This window comes from Trachurus japonicus, chromosome 4, assembly GCF_045865225.1.
Source record: "Trachurus japonicus isolate A0001 chromosome 4, Traja_1.0".
NCBI lineage: Eukaryota > Metazoa > Chordata > Actinopteri > Carangiformes > Carangidae > Trachurus > Trachurus japonicus.
The window spans coordinates 33,747,845-33,765,144 of record NC_140910.1 but is presented as its reverse complement, the minus strand read 5'-3'; the positions used below and the strand labels follow the sequence as shown (position 1 = coordinate 33,765,144).

The 17,300-nt window shown below is 41.4% G+C and overlaps 1 protein-coding gene across 1 annotated transcript in view; it reads left to right on the top strand.

Moving 5' to 3' along the window:
- kifap3a (kinesin-associated protein 3a) overlaps window positions 1-10,404 on the top strand; it is an 85,132-nt gene extending 74,728 nt beyond the window's left edge. Inside the window, exon 20 of the mRNA XM_085775250.1 lies at window positions 10,296-10,404. Within this exon, the coding sequence (XP_085631376.1) occupies window positions 10,296-10,389 (94 nt within the window). The 3' untranslated portion in view covers window positions 10,390-10,404. The remainder of the gene's footprint in view (window positions 1-10,295) is intronic.
- Window positions 10,405-17,300: the final 6,896 nt, after the last annotated feature.

Genomic DNA, 17,300 nt, shown 5'->3' with positions numbered 1-17,300 from the left:
AGTAAGAGTACAAATACTACTGGTCAAAATTTACTCCATTACAAGTAAAAGTAGCTCAGTCCACATGTTACTCCAGTAAGAGTAAAAAAGTACTTGCTTTTAAAGGTAAAGGCTTTTAAATGTACTTGAAGTCAAAGTCAGAGTCAGAGTAAATGTCTTATTGTCCACATCAGTGAATGACTCTAATAGTTTGTAAATGAATGTAAGGAGCTTTTAACTCTTGTTAGTGAGAATGAACTCTTTGCTGCTCAGCTGCACTGATGTGCTGCTTTTAGGGGTCAGGGTTTCCTTCACAGACAAACACAGCTTGTGTCCAATAGGATTTTAGAAAAAGACCTGAAAGTAACCAGTACTTTTCAGCCGTACTACTAATTATCTCCAGTAAAAGTACAAATATTTGTCTTGTAAATGTATTCAAGGAAGAGTAATAGGTAACACTTTACTTGAATAGGTATTCATAAGATTGACATAACACTGTCATAACCATGACATAACAGCTGTCATCAACATCAATGAATACTTCTGACAGCTGTGGTTAAGTGTCATTCGGTAAGTTATGTCACTTTTGATGCAAAGTTGACATTGTTTGAGATGTTTTTGTTCTGACAACTTGACATAAAGACAATTTAAACTGTCATAGCAGACCTAGTCTGGCCTGACGGAAGTGCGTTGCTGCGATTAGCCTCTGATTGGTCGGAACGAGCCACCCGGCGGAAGTCCCGCCTCCGTGCTGCAGCTTTCACAGTCCGCCGGGTAAAGGGAAACATCAACAAACAACAACAGGAACAGAACCATGGATCCGTGTCATGAACCGAACAGAAGAATACATATCTGTCAGTGGTTGCCAACCGCCCTTAAACCGAACAAAATAATAAATATCCGTCAACGGATGCCGACCGTCGTTACACCGCGGACCGAAATCCAGTTTCCAACCGGCAATATTTTGCAAGCGCGCCGTTGCTACGGCGTTGCTACGGCGCCGACCACAACGATTGTGACTGGTTGAAAGAATTCCAAACGGCCGGAGCGTTTTTTTCTCTGATCGCAGAGTCATAGGCGGAGCAGCCAGACTCTCCTTCTTTTCTGGAGGAGGGTCTGGCAGGCGAGACTATAGCAGACCTAATGGACAAACTTTAACAATTATGTCAAGTTGTCATAACAAAAACATCTCAAACAATGTCAACTTTGCATCAAAAGTGACATAACTTACCGAATGACACTTAACCACAGCTGTCAGAAGTATTCATTGATGTTTATGTCATGGTTATGACAGTGTTATGTCACTCTTATGAATACCTATTCAAGTAAGAGTAATAAGTACCAAAGAAATCTAATACTCAAGTAAAGTACAAATCCTCTGGATATGTACTTAAGTACAGTACTCAAGTAAATTTACTCCGTTACTGTCCACCACTGGGCAGCGAGAAGAGGAATCCTCTAAAATCTTTTAAAGCAGAAGTAAGTGATATTTTTGTGTTAATCTAAGTCTTAAATAGTTGTATCTTCCGACAGCAATCACTTCTATAGAGTGTTTGGTCTGAAACACGGGTCTGTCAGTCACTCTGCTCTGCTCTGAGCCCAGGAGAAAACTTTCCTTGTATCCTACAACCTTTATCCAATGAGGAGAGAGAACGGCATAAAGGGGCAGTCCTCTCTGTGTGTGCAGCCAAGGGATGCGCCTGAATGTGGTGACGTAGGGACGAGGACCAATAGATCCATGACGAGGGCGGGGGCTGCTAACTCCATCTGCTGACAAGAAGTTATGGTGCGTTCAAGGCAACCCGTAACTCGTGTTTTTCCGACCGTGAAGTCGTACCAGTTCGATCTGGTACGAGTTCACAGGTCAGAAGTTACGAGTGGCCGTTATAGTGACTTTCACAGGTAAAACAGGTCGGAGAAACACGAGTGGGTTGCCTGGAACGCTACAAAGTCGTAAGTTGTGACTTGAAGCTGTAATTTACGGTTTCAAAAGCCTGCCTGGAACGCAGCATTAGCCAAAATGACCGGATCGCTTACTTCTGCTTTAAGTTCTGCAACAACAACAAAAAAAAAACGCCATAGGTGCCAGAAGTAGAAGCAGCCAGAACCGGAGCCGACGGGAATCTGATGGAAGAACAAGTGAACACGGATCTGAATGTGAGCGGAGACTTGACAACAGCTCTCGGTGTTTGACAGATTCCTTCACGCCGAGGACTCGGCTCGGCTCGGTCCCATCCACGCCGCTCCGACTGGTTCTGATTCTGTCTGGCAACCAGCAGCTTTCAATCAGAACAAAAGGAGAATAAAATACCAAACGACACAAACTAAACTAAACACAACAAACTTTTTAAAGAGCCGAAGACAAAATGCCAGAATGAATAAAAAATACAAAATACTGGAACGACGTGGAAAACTTTTCCTGTTGAAGAAGGAAGAACAACGGTCGGAGTGTCAGCGCTCACCTGAAGGTTTCCTAACGATGTCCAGGTCTCGTTTGTGTTCCCAATGTTTTTATTATGCTGCTAAACCAGAGCCATGTGTGTGTGATCATGGAGGTAGCACACACACACACACACACACACTCACATGTTCAGATCAAAGCTGGCAAATCTCAATTCCACCATTTCATTGTGGCCACGTCCACCCACAAAAAAAACCTCCCTTTTAATTTTAATGAACTTCTGTATGAAAACCAACTCAGACCTGATTACCAGTCAGCTGATCCAGACATTCCTGACGTTCCTGACAGGTCGAGGGATTATCAGCAGCAGAAACATGGAAGTTATGAAGCGTTCGCATGAAACACAGAGAAGGAAAGATGTAAGGAAGTCAGTAAACTTTATTTCTATCGCACCGTTCACAGACAGGAACATCAGAACAGAGCAGGATACATTGTTTAAAACCAAATACCCAGTTTAAAACAGGAACATAAGAACATAAAAACATAAACCAGGTTGTTATAGAAACCTGTGTTATGATGGGATGTGGTGGAAGTCGCATGAAAACCTGGAGGAGACAAAACTTCAGCAGCAACAGTGACCGGACCTCAGGACTCACTAGAAGGAACCGGTCAAGGAGGAACCAGTTGGGGTTTAGATGTTAGAGATGTTAAAGCAGAAGTAAGTGATATTTTTGTGTTAATCTAAGTCTTAAATAGTTGTATCTTCCGACAGCAATCACTTCTATAGAGTGTTTGGTCTGAAACACGGGTCTGTCAGTCACTCTGCTCTGCTCTGAGCCCAGGAGAAAACTTTCCTTGTATCCTACAACCTTTATCCAATGAGGAGAGAGAACGGCATAAAGGGGCAGTCCTCTCTGTGTGTGCAGCCAAGGGATGCGCGTGAATGTGGTGATGTAGGGACGAGGACCAATAGATCCATGACGAGGGCGGGGGCTGCTAACTCCGTCGGCTGACAAGACGTTATGGTGCGTTCAAGGCAACTCGTAACTCGTGTTTTTCCGACCTGTGAAGTCGTACCAGTTCGATCTGGTACGACTTCACGGGTCAGAAGTTACGAGTGGCCGTTATAGTGACTTTCACAGGTAAAACAGGTCGGAGAAACACGAGTGGGTTGCCTGTAACGCTACAAAGTCGTAAGTCGCGACTTGAAGCTGTAATTTACGGTTTCAAAAGCCTGCCTGGAACGCAGCATTAGCCAAAACCACCGGATCGCTTACTTCTGCTTTAAAGTTATCTTTAACATCTCTAACGTTAGCCTAACCTTTCTAGCTATCACATGCCCTACCTACAGTAAAAATGGCATACATTAAAAAAAAGAGGAGTAAAGCAATATATTAAGTGGCAATATATATATATATATATGTGTAAGCATCAAAGATGTTAAATCAAAACCCACATAGTTTGAAACACCGTTCAAAACACACAGCCAGTAGCCTATCACAACTAAGCATAAAGTCCGCTAGCTTAAAGCAGATAACAGTGGCACGGCCGTTTCGGCTAATGCTGTGTTCAAGGCAGGCTTTTGAAACCGTAAGTTACAGCTTCAAGTCACAACTACGACTTGGTAGCGTTCCAGGTAACCCGTAGCTCGTGTTTTTACCGTCCTGTTGTCTGTGAAAGTTCCCTATAACGGCCACTCGTAACTTCCGACCCGTGAACTCGTACCAGATCGAACTGGTATGACTTCACAGGAAGGAAAAACACAAAGTACGAGTTTCCTTGAACGCACCATGAGTTAGCAGCCCCCGCCCTTGTCGGGCATCAATTGGTCCTCGTGCTACGTCACCACATTCACGCGCATCCCTTGGCTGCACACACAGCCCTTCATGCCGTTCTCTCCCCTCATTGGATAACACTTGTATCCCACAAGGAAAATTTTCTCCTCGGGTTACAGCAGAGCAGAGTGACGGAGAGACTCGTGTTTAGGCTGAAATACTTCATGTAAGTGATTGCTGACGGAAAATAGGACTATTTAGGACTTATATTAACAAAAACATTCCACTGATATCTGCTTTAATGCTAACGTATAATGTAAAACTCCATAGACAGGCTAACGGAAGTTAGCCCGTGGCTATCGGCGTTTCGCGGCAACCGGCAGCCATAGCAGTAAAGCTAAGTGAAGTTTTGGTGACTTCCACATGATATTTAATCTTTCTGTCTCTCCTGTGAAATGTCTCTACTGTGACAGCTGTTGCCATAGCAACTGTCACCGAACGTTGACTGTTTGTCCAAGTGAGTGGAGGGGGCGGGGCTTAGCCAGAGGTCAATTGATAGCTTTCAGTGACGTCACTTCCCAGGGACCTGGCGGTCAAAAGCAACATTCCAAAGTGGCCCCGCAATGGACTTTCTATGGACAAACAACCGAGTAATGACTTAAATCATCTGCCAGCAGCCGAGAAAGAAAGATATAAAAACAGCTTTGAAGTTTTGGGCACTTGTGACCCATATTCAACACCAGCTGCTGTATACCAGCTGTTTAAAATGACCAGTTCCCTGCCGAAGCTCGAGTTGGGCGATGTTTACATTTACCTGGTGGAGAATCCATCATCCTCCACCGCTTGCAACCAATATTTCCGGTGTTATGGCTGAACTGGTTTCTGATTAAAAGCCCCATTTTGTAGTTTTTTGATCTTAAAATAATGTTTCTGAACTCGTTGAAGTGGTAGAAATGTACCTGTAACTTCCCTGTGTGGGAACACCGTCCTGGTACCGCAGCTCCGCTGAGCTCCACAGTCTGAGCTCCAGCCCACTGAGCCCAGGCTCCCTGCTCCTCTCACCCACAAACCAGAGCCCTTAGCTGGGCTGCACGGTGACCAGCTGCCCCCCCTTTACCCCCCGGAGCTTTGCTACGCACCGCTACCGACGGCAACGATGACGGCGGTCCGATAGCAGCGGGACCGGCGGCGGCGGCGATGGTAACCCGGCGGGACCGCCCGCCACCGGACACGGCAACAACACCGCCCGCGGCGGCAGCGACACGGTAACGGGGGTCGGGACCGACCGCGGCGCGGCGAGGACGATGTTGTTATTGTATTTTCAGAGTGTTTTCCATTACTTCGTAACTTTAACATGACAGGCTTTGTCATACTGTGCAGTGTTGTGCAGAGTGAGAGTAGTGTGGCGCTGACTGACTGTAGATTGCCTGAACAGGTTCACTCACAGAAGCATATTCGCTGCAGTAACATGTGAACTGTGGCTTGATTTGTGAATTTGTGACAAATCTGCGGACGGAAGTGCAGCACAGCTGTTGTTCGGTACGGTAACCAGTTAAATCAGACACCAGTTGGGCCATAACACCGGTATTTTTGAAGCAGCAGGGAGCAGTGTGTGTTTTTCTGCCTTGTCCTAAGCCGCGGACAGCGGGGAAGTGGATTGTTTTGACCGCCAGGGGGGCGTTCCATACGGGCCGTGACGTCACATGAAAACTATCAATAGAAGACAGTTAAGTCACGTAAAAGGCCACGCCCCCTGGCCGGTGAAAACAAAGGAGAAGTCCTCAGTGTGTTCCATAGGCGCCAACACAAAAAACCACAATGCCAGAGAGTTGTTGGTATATTGTTGGTTGAACAACTTAAAGAACCTAACATCAGATTTCCCCTCCTCCCCTTCAGAGAGTGGGACAGGAAAGAAGAGGTTTATGGCTTCAGGCCGTATGAAGAATGGACAAAATGGCCTGAAGCCGTGGGACCGGCTAGTCCACATGTGCTTGTGTGGTAAACCATTCAGGGGGGGCGACCGCCATTCCGAAGGTCCGCTAACGTTATTCCGAAATTTTCCGAAGGTCCATTCTAGAATTGTACATAATGTGTGGGCTAATATAGGACGAATCTCCTTGTTGTTTACAACTACTTCCGGGTAGAAAACCAGCATTCGAACAATAGTGACGGATGAGAGTTTCGCTATATACAGTATATCTAATTTTTCATGTCACCATATCGCCGTTTAGACTAATCTGATGATTGTAAAGTCTATAAAACCAATGACTGGACAAACATTACTATTTACGTGTGGTTATCATGGTTATCAGAGATTAGCCTGGCTAACGGTTAGCTACCTGTTTAACTTTAATAACTCAGTGACTCAATAAACGCTCCATGAAAAAATATTTTCTCCAGCGGATATCTGAGTTCCAACATGACTGAGCTAACTGGAGTAGTTTCATGTCGTGTCCCACAACGGGAGGGTTTTAACAGCTGACGTCCTGCTGTTAGCTTAGCTACCGTTAGCTTAGCTACCGCCGTTATCTTAGCTACTGCCATTAGCTTTGCTGCTGCCGTTAGCTTAGCTACCGTTAGCTGTCCCTGTCAGCTGAGCCACTGATGCTTTCTAGACACTGTGATTCCCCCAAACTGAATAAATACAACACATAGCAACACAAAACACACACACAGAAATAGTAATGTTTCTTCAATCATTTCAGATTTGTCTAAACGGTGATAGGGCGTGAAAAAATATGATATATAGCTAAACTCTCGTTCGTTACTATTGATCTCATTCACATTACAGCTGGTTTTCTACCAGGAAGTAGAATGTAAACAACAAGGAGATTTGGTCTATTGGTCTAGAAGGAACTGGTCTAGGGTCAGTCTGCAGCCTGTGACTCCCAGATTCAGTTTTTCCTCCTTCTTCCCGGCTCTAGATCCGTCCTGACAGCCGTAGCGTGCAGAGGGAGAAAGACATATTTCTGGCCCAGGGAGGAGGAGGAGGGGGGGGGGGGGGGGGGCAGCATGGGGCAAAGGCAAAACAGAGAGAGGGGTGGGAGGGGGTAAAAGGGGGGGGTAAAGGGGGGGGTAGAGAGCTGTGTAACTGTGTAAGTGATGGCTGGAAGTGATTTGGCTAAAAACAACACGTCATTACGGCGCTCGCTGGGGCAAAGCAAACAGCTCGTATTTTAGAGAGAGAAGGAGGACGAGGAGGACGGGCCAGCGCCACGGCAACAACCACCCCCCCCCCCCTACCCACCCACCCCTCCTCTGTAAGATGGGGTGTCTATTATATTATGGGATGTTCATCTCATCTACTTTTTCTACTCTTTACTCTGTTACTGTCCACCACTGGTGTAGATACGAGGCCTTTTATCCTCCTCCTCCTCCCCAGGTCCTCCAGGTTTTGGCGGCGTTCCCCCGGCAACCTCCTCCTCCTCTCCTCGTCACAGCCCCGTGTTTTGACATGTCCAGTTCTTATTATTATGGGCTGGCTGGCTGGCTGCTGGGCTGTTTACCCCCGCAGCCATTAGCAGTCTGTAACTCTGTAACTGGGCCGGGCGCTGGACGGCCAACACCTGCATCACCACATGAATATTACATTAAAGCTGCTTTTATGAGGCTTTTTCTCCTCAGCAGCGCTCTGACGGACTGGGGGGGGGCAGGGGGGAGGGGGGGGTTTCCACTGCAACATGGTCGGTGTTGGAGCTCCACCTACTGGCCTCTTCTCATACAGCTTTACAACATCTGGACTAATCCATATTGTAACACTTTTTGTCTCAGGTCCTGTACACTTTAAACTCAAAATCTTACCAAGAATATTTATCCTATTTCTAGTCAAAATGTCATTTCTAGTCAAAACAAATCCCATTCTACTTAAAAGCAGCTTGTTTTTTAGACACTTTTTACTTCTTTCAAGCAGATTTTCACTTGAAATAAGTAGAAAGATCTGATAGTGGAGCAAGTTTTTCTTTCTTATTACAAGCACAAAACACCTTCTTTCACTGGCAGATTTTTCTACTTATTTCAAGTGAAAATTAGTTTGAAACAAGTGAAAATGATCTAAAAACAAGTTCATTTTTTAGGCCATGATTTTAAGTGGAAAGAGATTAGTTTTGACTAGAAATTAGACATTTTGACAAGAAATACGACAAATATTCTTGGTAAGATTTTGAGTTTTTGCAGTGTAACTTGCAGCGTTCATCATGTTGGACTCTCAGATTATGACACCAACTCCCCTCAGTTGTCCTCTACAATGCGATGTATGATGTACTGTAAAGCGCTTTGGATATCGTTGCAGGTATAGCAAAGCGCTGTATAAATACACACCATTTACCATTTACCATTTACAATGCTTTATGAATAGGTTAATAATGCAGCTGTTAACACTTCATAAATATTAGTAGTAGTGGTGATTTTGTTTTCCCTGTGGGGAAATTGTGTTGCAGCAGATCACACGTGGCATTTCATCAACTAAACAAGCAACACGCACATTTCATAAATAGTTAAACAGAGAAAGAAAAACACTCATAAGAATCAGTTCATGTTTCAAGAGGAACTAAGCAGGATTTCCCTGGGGTTATTCTACATTTTTACTTTAATTAAAAAGCTCCAGGGTCCTAGTTCTGGTTAAACCAATGACTAGTAACTAGTTCCAGGGAGAATGGAGCGTCTCTTGGCTGAAAACCAAGAGCCTCCGACCCGGTGTCCCAGCTCTCGTCTCCATGGCGACACCGCCACACAAACGTAACGCGCTAACCCGTAACCCGTAACCTCTTGTTGATGACAGATAAGACTACACAGATATACACATGGTAACATGGTAGATGATAAATAACCTTATCCACCGCTCCATGGATTCATTTCTCACCGGCTTCGTTGTTGGAAACAGATGCACATGGAGGAGAGGAGGGTTAGAGACACAGAGGTGTCCAGAGTTCTTTGTAGATGTTTGAAATGATGAGTTTTATGATCCCAGTTGTCTTTGTTTGCTTTGATTTCCTTGTTAAGAACTTTGCAACTTTGTTAAGAAAAGTTAGACTATGTAAATAAAGATTTTATTATTATTATTATTAATAATAATTATGTATTTAAGTTGCATTATGTAATGATGTAATACATTTTCACCTCATGATGTAATAACGCTGCATTATGTAAAATATGTCACATTTTGTGATAAAATTCTTAAACGCAATAGGTAATAATAAACTTTGCTGCATTTTGTAACAAGTTGTTACATATTGCATTTAGTTATTATAAAATGCGAGTGTTGCACTTTTTTTTATATAGAAAATGTAACAATTTGGTACATTATGTAACAACTTATTACAAAATGCAGCGTTATTGCATAATCTGGTGCTACAGCTTTTCACTGAAATGGTGCTGTTTGGTTAAAGGGACAACGAGGAGTTTTGTTAAAGTGAAGTGTTTCCACACTACATTTATGAGCCTCCGCACCGTGAAATTCTTTGACCGGTGCAAGACAGACTCATGTTTTCATTCATCAAGAATTAAAGTCAGAGGTTGGAAGACGATCACATACCGTCGTAGTTCCCACCATAAACGGAGATTCGGCGGCGTTATTCTCATGACTCGCCACGAAACCGAAAGTAAAGAAACGCTGGTCGGCTCGCCCAGCATTTCCACCACCACTAATAATAACAAAATAACCATAGAGACAAAACCATAGATTTATCTAAAATGGACCATTAACAAGTGGTAACGGAGATTCATCCACATTAACGTGAGACTTTTTTATAACCAAATAGAAACTCCTCGTTGTCCCTTTAACAGACTGACAGACCTGTAGCGCTACATTATGTATTTAAGTTGCATTATGTAATAATGTAATACATTTTCACCTCATGATGTAATAACACTGCATTATGTAAAGTATGTCACATTTTCAACGCAATATGTAATAAACTTTGCTGCATTTTGTAACAAGTTGTTACATATTGCATTTAGTTATTATAAAATGCGAGTGTTGCACTTTTTTTTATATAGAAAATGTAAAAATTTGGTGCATTATGTAACAACTTATTACAAAATGCGGCGTTGTTGCATAATGTGGCGCTACAGCTTTTCACCAAAACTGTACTGTTTGGTAAAATGATGAAGTAAAATCTCTCTCTCTCTCTGTCTCTCTGCAGTGTGTCAGAGATGGCGGCCGATCGTCCCGTCAGCGCCTACGGTTTCCGTCCTGATGAACAGTTCCTCTACAGCTTCTCCACCGGCTGCCGCTAGAAACCCGGACCACGTGTCTCACTCTCTGTCTCTGTCTCCGTCTCACTCACTCACTGCCGCAGGTTCGATTCCCTCCGCCGGGCCACCGCGTCGCTCCTCAACACTCGTGTCGTTGTGTATTTCCTCCCCGTGTCTCCTCTCGTGTGATCGTCTCGATGTTGCAGCACCAAGAACTCCTCCTGCTGTGTCTTATTTCAACATATTGAAACTCATTCAGGATTTTTACTGTTTTTCAATTATTTTTTAGTTTTAAAAATATCTTTAAAAGTGTAAATGAAAGTGTAACTTATTGCTACAGACGTGTGGAAACGTTCAGATGCCTTTAGAGATGATGAGGAGAGTTAGTGAATGATATTCTAGTGGTTCTTTTGCTGTGCAACAAGCTTTAAACAGTCACGATGCAGCTGCTGCTCAACACTGAACGTCTCTCAGATTTTACAAAAGTGAATGTTTATTTTTGATTTTTTATATTGTTTTTGCCTAAAGTGTAAACTCACAAAACATTATTAACGAGGAGCAGCGAACAGTCTAAAGGCTGATTTACCTCTGTCAGTTAAAAAACACTGAACATCCCTTTAATTTGCTCTGATGTCAGATGAATGTCGGGGTTCGGGGGGGGTTGAATATAAACTACTGATCACCACAGAAGGAAATCAATATTTATGCTTATCTATCGTTAATTAACCGACTGGAGGAGAAATGTTAATTGTTCCTATTATAATTTAATTAAAATGAACTGAGCAGTAGAAGCAGGATGAGCTGAATCTACAAATGTAAAAGCAAAGAAAACAACTGAACATGAATTTGTGAGAAAAAGAACGAGAACAGATTTTCCTGTTTCAATTAAAACTTTATATTTCCTCGTATAAACGCAGTCGCAGCTGTGTGGAAGTGATTAAAGAGCGACTGTCGTGTTCTTCTCTGTAAAGTCTGCACTGCACTCTGGATTACCACCTCACTTTTTATTTATGTGAATGTAATTTGAGTGAAAACATCAACGGCCTTTTGTTGTATCGCCTTTAAACGACTTTTTAAATATAAACAAATGTTCATTTTGTTGGGTTTTTATTCTTTTATTATTATTATTGTCCTCGATGTGCCTGCAGCGCCGCCGTCCTGCTGGAATATGAAACGCTCTCTTTCTTCTGTGGGTTGTTTGTGTATTTTAATCTGTCGTTCATATTTCTCTGTGATTGGTTTAAAAGTTGTCATGGACCATAAATAAACAGTGAAAGCATCGTGGTGCGCTTGTTAACAGACATTATGCATTTTAAAAACCCTGTTGAGCAAACAAGTGATTTCTAATTTCAAAGTCAAAGTTGAACTACAAATACTTGGGTCTCTATCTGGATGAACACATGAACTACTGGCTGAGTCAGCAAACCGGCCACTAGGGGGCGTTAGAGACAAAATAAAGACTCCACATACTCCACATTATATCAGAGTTGTGTGTGTCCAGTGTTACATTATGTAGTAGGAGAATATTTATCCTATTTCTAGTTAAAATGTCTCATTTCTGGTCAAAACAAATCTCATTCTACTTAAAAAAACACTCATCACATTAAAAGCAGCTTGTTTTTAGACACTTTTTACTTCTTTCAAGCAGATTTTCACTTGAAATAAGTAGAAAAATCTGATAGTGGAGCAAGTTTTTCTTTCTTATTACAAGCACAAAAAACTTGCTTTCACTGGCAGATTTTTCTACTTATTTCAAGTGAAAATTAGTTTGAAACAAGTGAAAATGATCTAAAAACAAGTTAATTTTTAGGCGATGATTCTTATTTTAAGTCATTTTAAGTTTCTGTGTCTCGTGATCTGTGTTGTTTTCTCTCCATTGGCATGTATTTTCCCTTTGCTGCTTCTTATGACATTTTAAATTTCCCCTTGGGGATTAATAAAGTATTCTATCTATCTATCTATCTATCTATCTATCTATCTATCTATCTATCTATCTATCTATCTATCTATCTATCTATCTATCTATCTATCTATCTATCTATCTATCTATCTATCTATCTATCTATCTATCTATCTATCTATCTATCTATCAAATAATGTCTTGAACTTCTCAAAGTAAATCACAGAATTCATTATTTGATGTCACAACCTTGGGTAAACTATAACACTGAGATTAACAACTAAAAACTGAGACCACACCAAAAGAAATTTCAGTTTGGTGAGTCAAAGTTGAACTACAAATACTTGGGTCTCTATCTGGATGAACACATGAACTACTGGCTGAGTCAGCAAACCGGCCACTAGGGGGCGTTAGAGCCAAGATAAAGACTCTGAGGGATGTTGGCTACTCCACATACTCCAGATTATATCACAGTTGTGTGTGTCCAGTGCTAACTCAGAATCTTTCCAAGAATATTTGTCTTATTTCTTATCAAAATGTCTCATTTCTAGTCAAACTAATCTCTTTACTCTTAAAATAAGACTCATCACCTAAAAATTAACTTGTTCTAGATCATTTTCACTTGTTTCAAACAAATTTTCACTTGAAATAAGTAGAAAAATCTGCCAGTGAAACCAGGCTTTTTTTGTGCTCGTAATAAGAAAGAAAAACTTGCTCCACTATCAGATTTTTCTACTTATTTCAAGTGAAAATCTGCTTGAAAGAAGTAAAAAGTGTCTAAAAACAAGCTGCTTTTTAATGTGATGAGTCTTATTTTAAGTAGAATCAGATTTGTTTTGACTACAAAGAAGACAAATAGTCTTGATAAGATTCTGAGGTTTTGCAGTGTATGCAGTAGGAGTATAGGGATTCAAACAACACCCTACATGTGAGGCTTTTGCATAATAGAGCCATGCGGTATTTTCTTTGCGTACATAAATTCACACCAATACTATACTAGCTGTGATGGGAGATATGAGCTGAACCCAATGAGGTATGGTGGAGTGTATATGGTACTAGGATTAAATCGTAACAGGATTGCAAGAAAAATGGGACAGTCTGACCAATGGGACATGGGATAGGGACATATAGGACATCCTGCTGAGAGCTGGACATGAAGACTGTTATTATAACAAAGAGAAAGTGGAGATTAACGTATTAAAAGACATTATTTTCCAACAAAGTAAAGATAGATGGGCATTAGATATTTGGGGTAAACCAAAACTGCTACTTAATGTGAAATAAAACAGGTATTTGGCCCAGTAATCGCTCCATGGATTGATTTCTCACCGGCTTCTTCGTTGGAAACAAATGCACATGGAGGAGAGGAGGGTTAGAGACACCAGAGTTCAGATTTAAAGGATTATTTTATCTAAAAGCCTTTGTAGATGTTTGAAATGATGAGTTTTATGATCCCAGTTGTCTTTGTTTGCTTTAAATTCCTTTGCAACTTTGTTAAGAAAAATCTTTGAGTGGGACTCTGACCAATGGGGCATGGGATAGGGACATATATGACATCCTGCTGAGAGCTGGATATGAAGACTGTTATTATAACAAAGAGAAAGTGGAGATTAACGTATTAAAGCAGAAGTAAGTGGTCGGGTCGTTTTCGCTAATGCTGCGTTCCAGGCAGGCTTTTGAAATCGTAAATTACATCTTCAAGTCACAACTTACGACTTTGTAGCGCTCCAGGCAACCCACTCGTGTTTTTCCGACCTGTTTTACCTGTGAAAGTCACTATAACGGCCACTCGTAACTTCCGACCCGTGAACTCGTACCAGATCGAACTGGTACGACTTCACAGGTCGGAAAAATACGAGTTTCCTTGAACGCACCATAACAGTCCTCGTCCCTACGTCGCCACATTCACGGCGTTCCTTGGCTGCACACACAGCCCTGCATGCCGTTCTCTCTCCTCATTGGATAAAAACTGTAGGATACGATAAATGTTTTCTCCTGGGCTCAGAGCAGAGCAGAGGGACTGACAGACCCGTGTTTCAGACCAAACACTCTATAGAAGTGATTGCTGTCGGAAGATATAACTATTTAAGACTTATATTAACACAAATATATCACTTACTTCTGCTTTAAAATACATTATTTTCCAACAAAGTAAAGGTAGATGGGCATTAGATATTTGGGGTAAACCAAAGCTGCTACTTACTGTGAAATAAAACAGGTATTTGGCCCAGAAAACTATGTTTTGTATAATTTGTCTAAAAAGAAAAGATCCCTGTGTGCTTCATATTAAGAGCTGGTATACTTGGTCTTCATATGGAGACCAGAGGCTGATGTGTCGGCACAGCAGAAGATGATAGAGTTTGTAATTTATGTGACGTCCAAGAGGTGGAGAATGAAATTCATTTAGTGTTCTACTGTCCTTTCTATGACTCTATAAGACTAAAACTCTTTAGTAAAGTAGATCCAAATAACTAAAGTGTGTGGTTAGACGATGCTGAGAAGATAAAACTTCTTTTTCAGTTGAATATTTTTGCATTTTCTTTATTTCTTGAAAAGGCTTGGGCAACGAGACGAAGAGCGATGTATAGATGAGTACTGAAAGTAATCTGAAATTGTTTATTTACTATGTCACACCTGTGCAGGGCCGTTGTATAGGGGAGAAAGGTGATGATAATTCTAGGGGCCCAGTGCCCAGTAGGGCCCCAAAAAATCTTTGTATGACTGATTTATTCTGCATATGCCCCTGACTAATACTCATAGTAATACTGCATTAGCATCAAAACAAAGAAGGCTAAATAAAAAACGATAATACATACGTAGTCTAAGAAAAAAGTGGAAAAGTCAGGGGTTAGGGGGCCCACTTTAGTATACTTTCATGGGGCCCAGAATTCCTAGCAACGGCCCTGCGCCTGTGTGGCAGCTAACACCAACAGGAAGGACTGTCTAGTGTCTACTCTTTTTTCTTATATTTGTCATTAAAGGGATAGTTCGCGGAAGCTCCTCTTCCCAGTTCGTCCAAATTTGACGAACCAGGAAGAGAAGCTTCGAGAAGCTTCCGCTACAAAACAAGCTTAAAATATAGACTTATTTAATTTTTTTCGGGACAATTTCTCATGTTGGGGCTTCAATACAAGACGGACATTACATAGGAGCAGCATGGAGGTTTTTTGGTGTGTCTTTTTGTTACGAAGACAGTTGGTATCCATTTGCAACCGTCATATGGACATGCACTGCTACGCCGAGACCCCCTGTAACTCAGAGAAGCCACGGAGGAAGAAATTTCAATTTTGGGTTAACTATCCCTTTAAATGTGTCTTGTAATCCCATATGGGATGGACCACAGTGGTGGCATGACACCAAAATAAAAAATTCATTCATTCATTCATTTGTTTTCTTGGCGTTTACACAGAAATAACGATGATGTGAGATGTTTGTTTATTATAGACTCTTGTTTTATTCATATTTCCACATTGTTTCCATTGAGGAACATTCATCTGGTGACAGTTCACAGTCAAACCTTCATCTGTAACTCACTGAGCCTGTGTGTGTGTGTGTGTGTGTGTGTGTGTGTGTGTGTGTGTGTGTGTGTGTGTGTGTGTGTGTAAGACTCTGTACAGGTAACGAGGCACGAGGTTTCCTGCTTCTTCATGAGATCTAAGGCACGTGAGGACACAACATGGAGGAACTTGGAAAACTACTGGAAAAGGCACTTGAATCTGATTTATCTTCTTTTTTTTTTTTTTCTTTTAGCATAAAGAAATTCCTTCAGAAAAACAAGGTGGTTTAACTTCAGCGTCGGTGTGAAGCACGTGGGTAATAATATATTAAAAATATCTGTTCTAGAATAGACAATCTAGACTTTACTAATGATTTCAGAAGGAAATGAAAATTAAATTGTGACAAATTCAAAGGAAATTAAGGAGTTAGGTTCATTTGGTTTCCTCTCTCAGAGACTGGTTAGCCTAGCCTAGCCTAGCCTAGCCTAGCTTAGCTTAGCCTAGCCTAGCATAAAGACAAATAGTTTATTCCCTCAGAGAAATTAAGTTTTGTCCATTCAGCTCATTAGTAACAATAATAACAAACTATTATTAATAAAAGTAGGCCTACAGTAGATAGTGGCAGATAACCTGGTGCCGAGTGGCGTTAGCTTCTTGTGTTTAATTAAAGGGACAGTTCAACATTTAGTCCTCACCATAGCCCCTCTATAGTCATAGTAGCAGTAGGTTCATCACCACACTATGAGATAATCATGTAACATTAGAGACAGAGTTGTTTTAGAGGGAAATGCAGCCGGAACTACATTCCTGACACGGCTGCTGGGCGGAGGGATTTCAGAAGAGAAAGTAGTTCTCAGTATTTGCTTCATGTGTCGTAACGTTGTGTTATTATCTCATAGCGTGGTGAATGTACAGGTCACAACTTGTCCACCAGAGCGTTGTGGAGTTGTTGGATTGTGTATTTGATGAGTTTGATGAGGGAAACGTGAAAACACCTTATACGTCTTTGTCTCCTCCCCGCAGATCTAAAAACTTTATTCAAATTCTAAAAAGTTGCCAAAATGTTGAACTATCCCTTTAACTCTCGACGGAGCCAGGCAGCTGCTTCCAGCCTCTATGCTAAGCTAAGCTAAGCTAAGCTAAGCTAGGCTCTCAGAGATAAAACCTTCCTGTTAAAATGATCATAAATCTACAACATCATTAAATCTTCTGTCAGAAAATAGTTTTAAATCATAAAGTTTTTGTTTTTTTTCCAAAACAAATTTGGTGTTAAAATATAGATTTTTTTTTTTTTAAAAGTCACTGAAGGAAACGAGTTGTGTTGGATCTACGGCTGCTGACGACGTAATGATTTGTGTAAATGATATAGATTTGTATAAATAAATTAAAGTCATTTCATGCATAATGTTGTTGGAGGTTGTGGAAGCTTCAGTTTCTCCTTCAGGGGGATGAAACGTTTTGAGCTTGAAAAGGAAAATTTGAAACTGAAATTTCAAGTTTTGATCTTGGATTTTGAAAAATACATCAACGTATAAAAAAAAATAAATAAACGTACA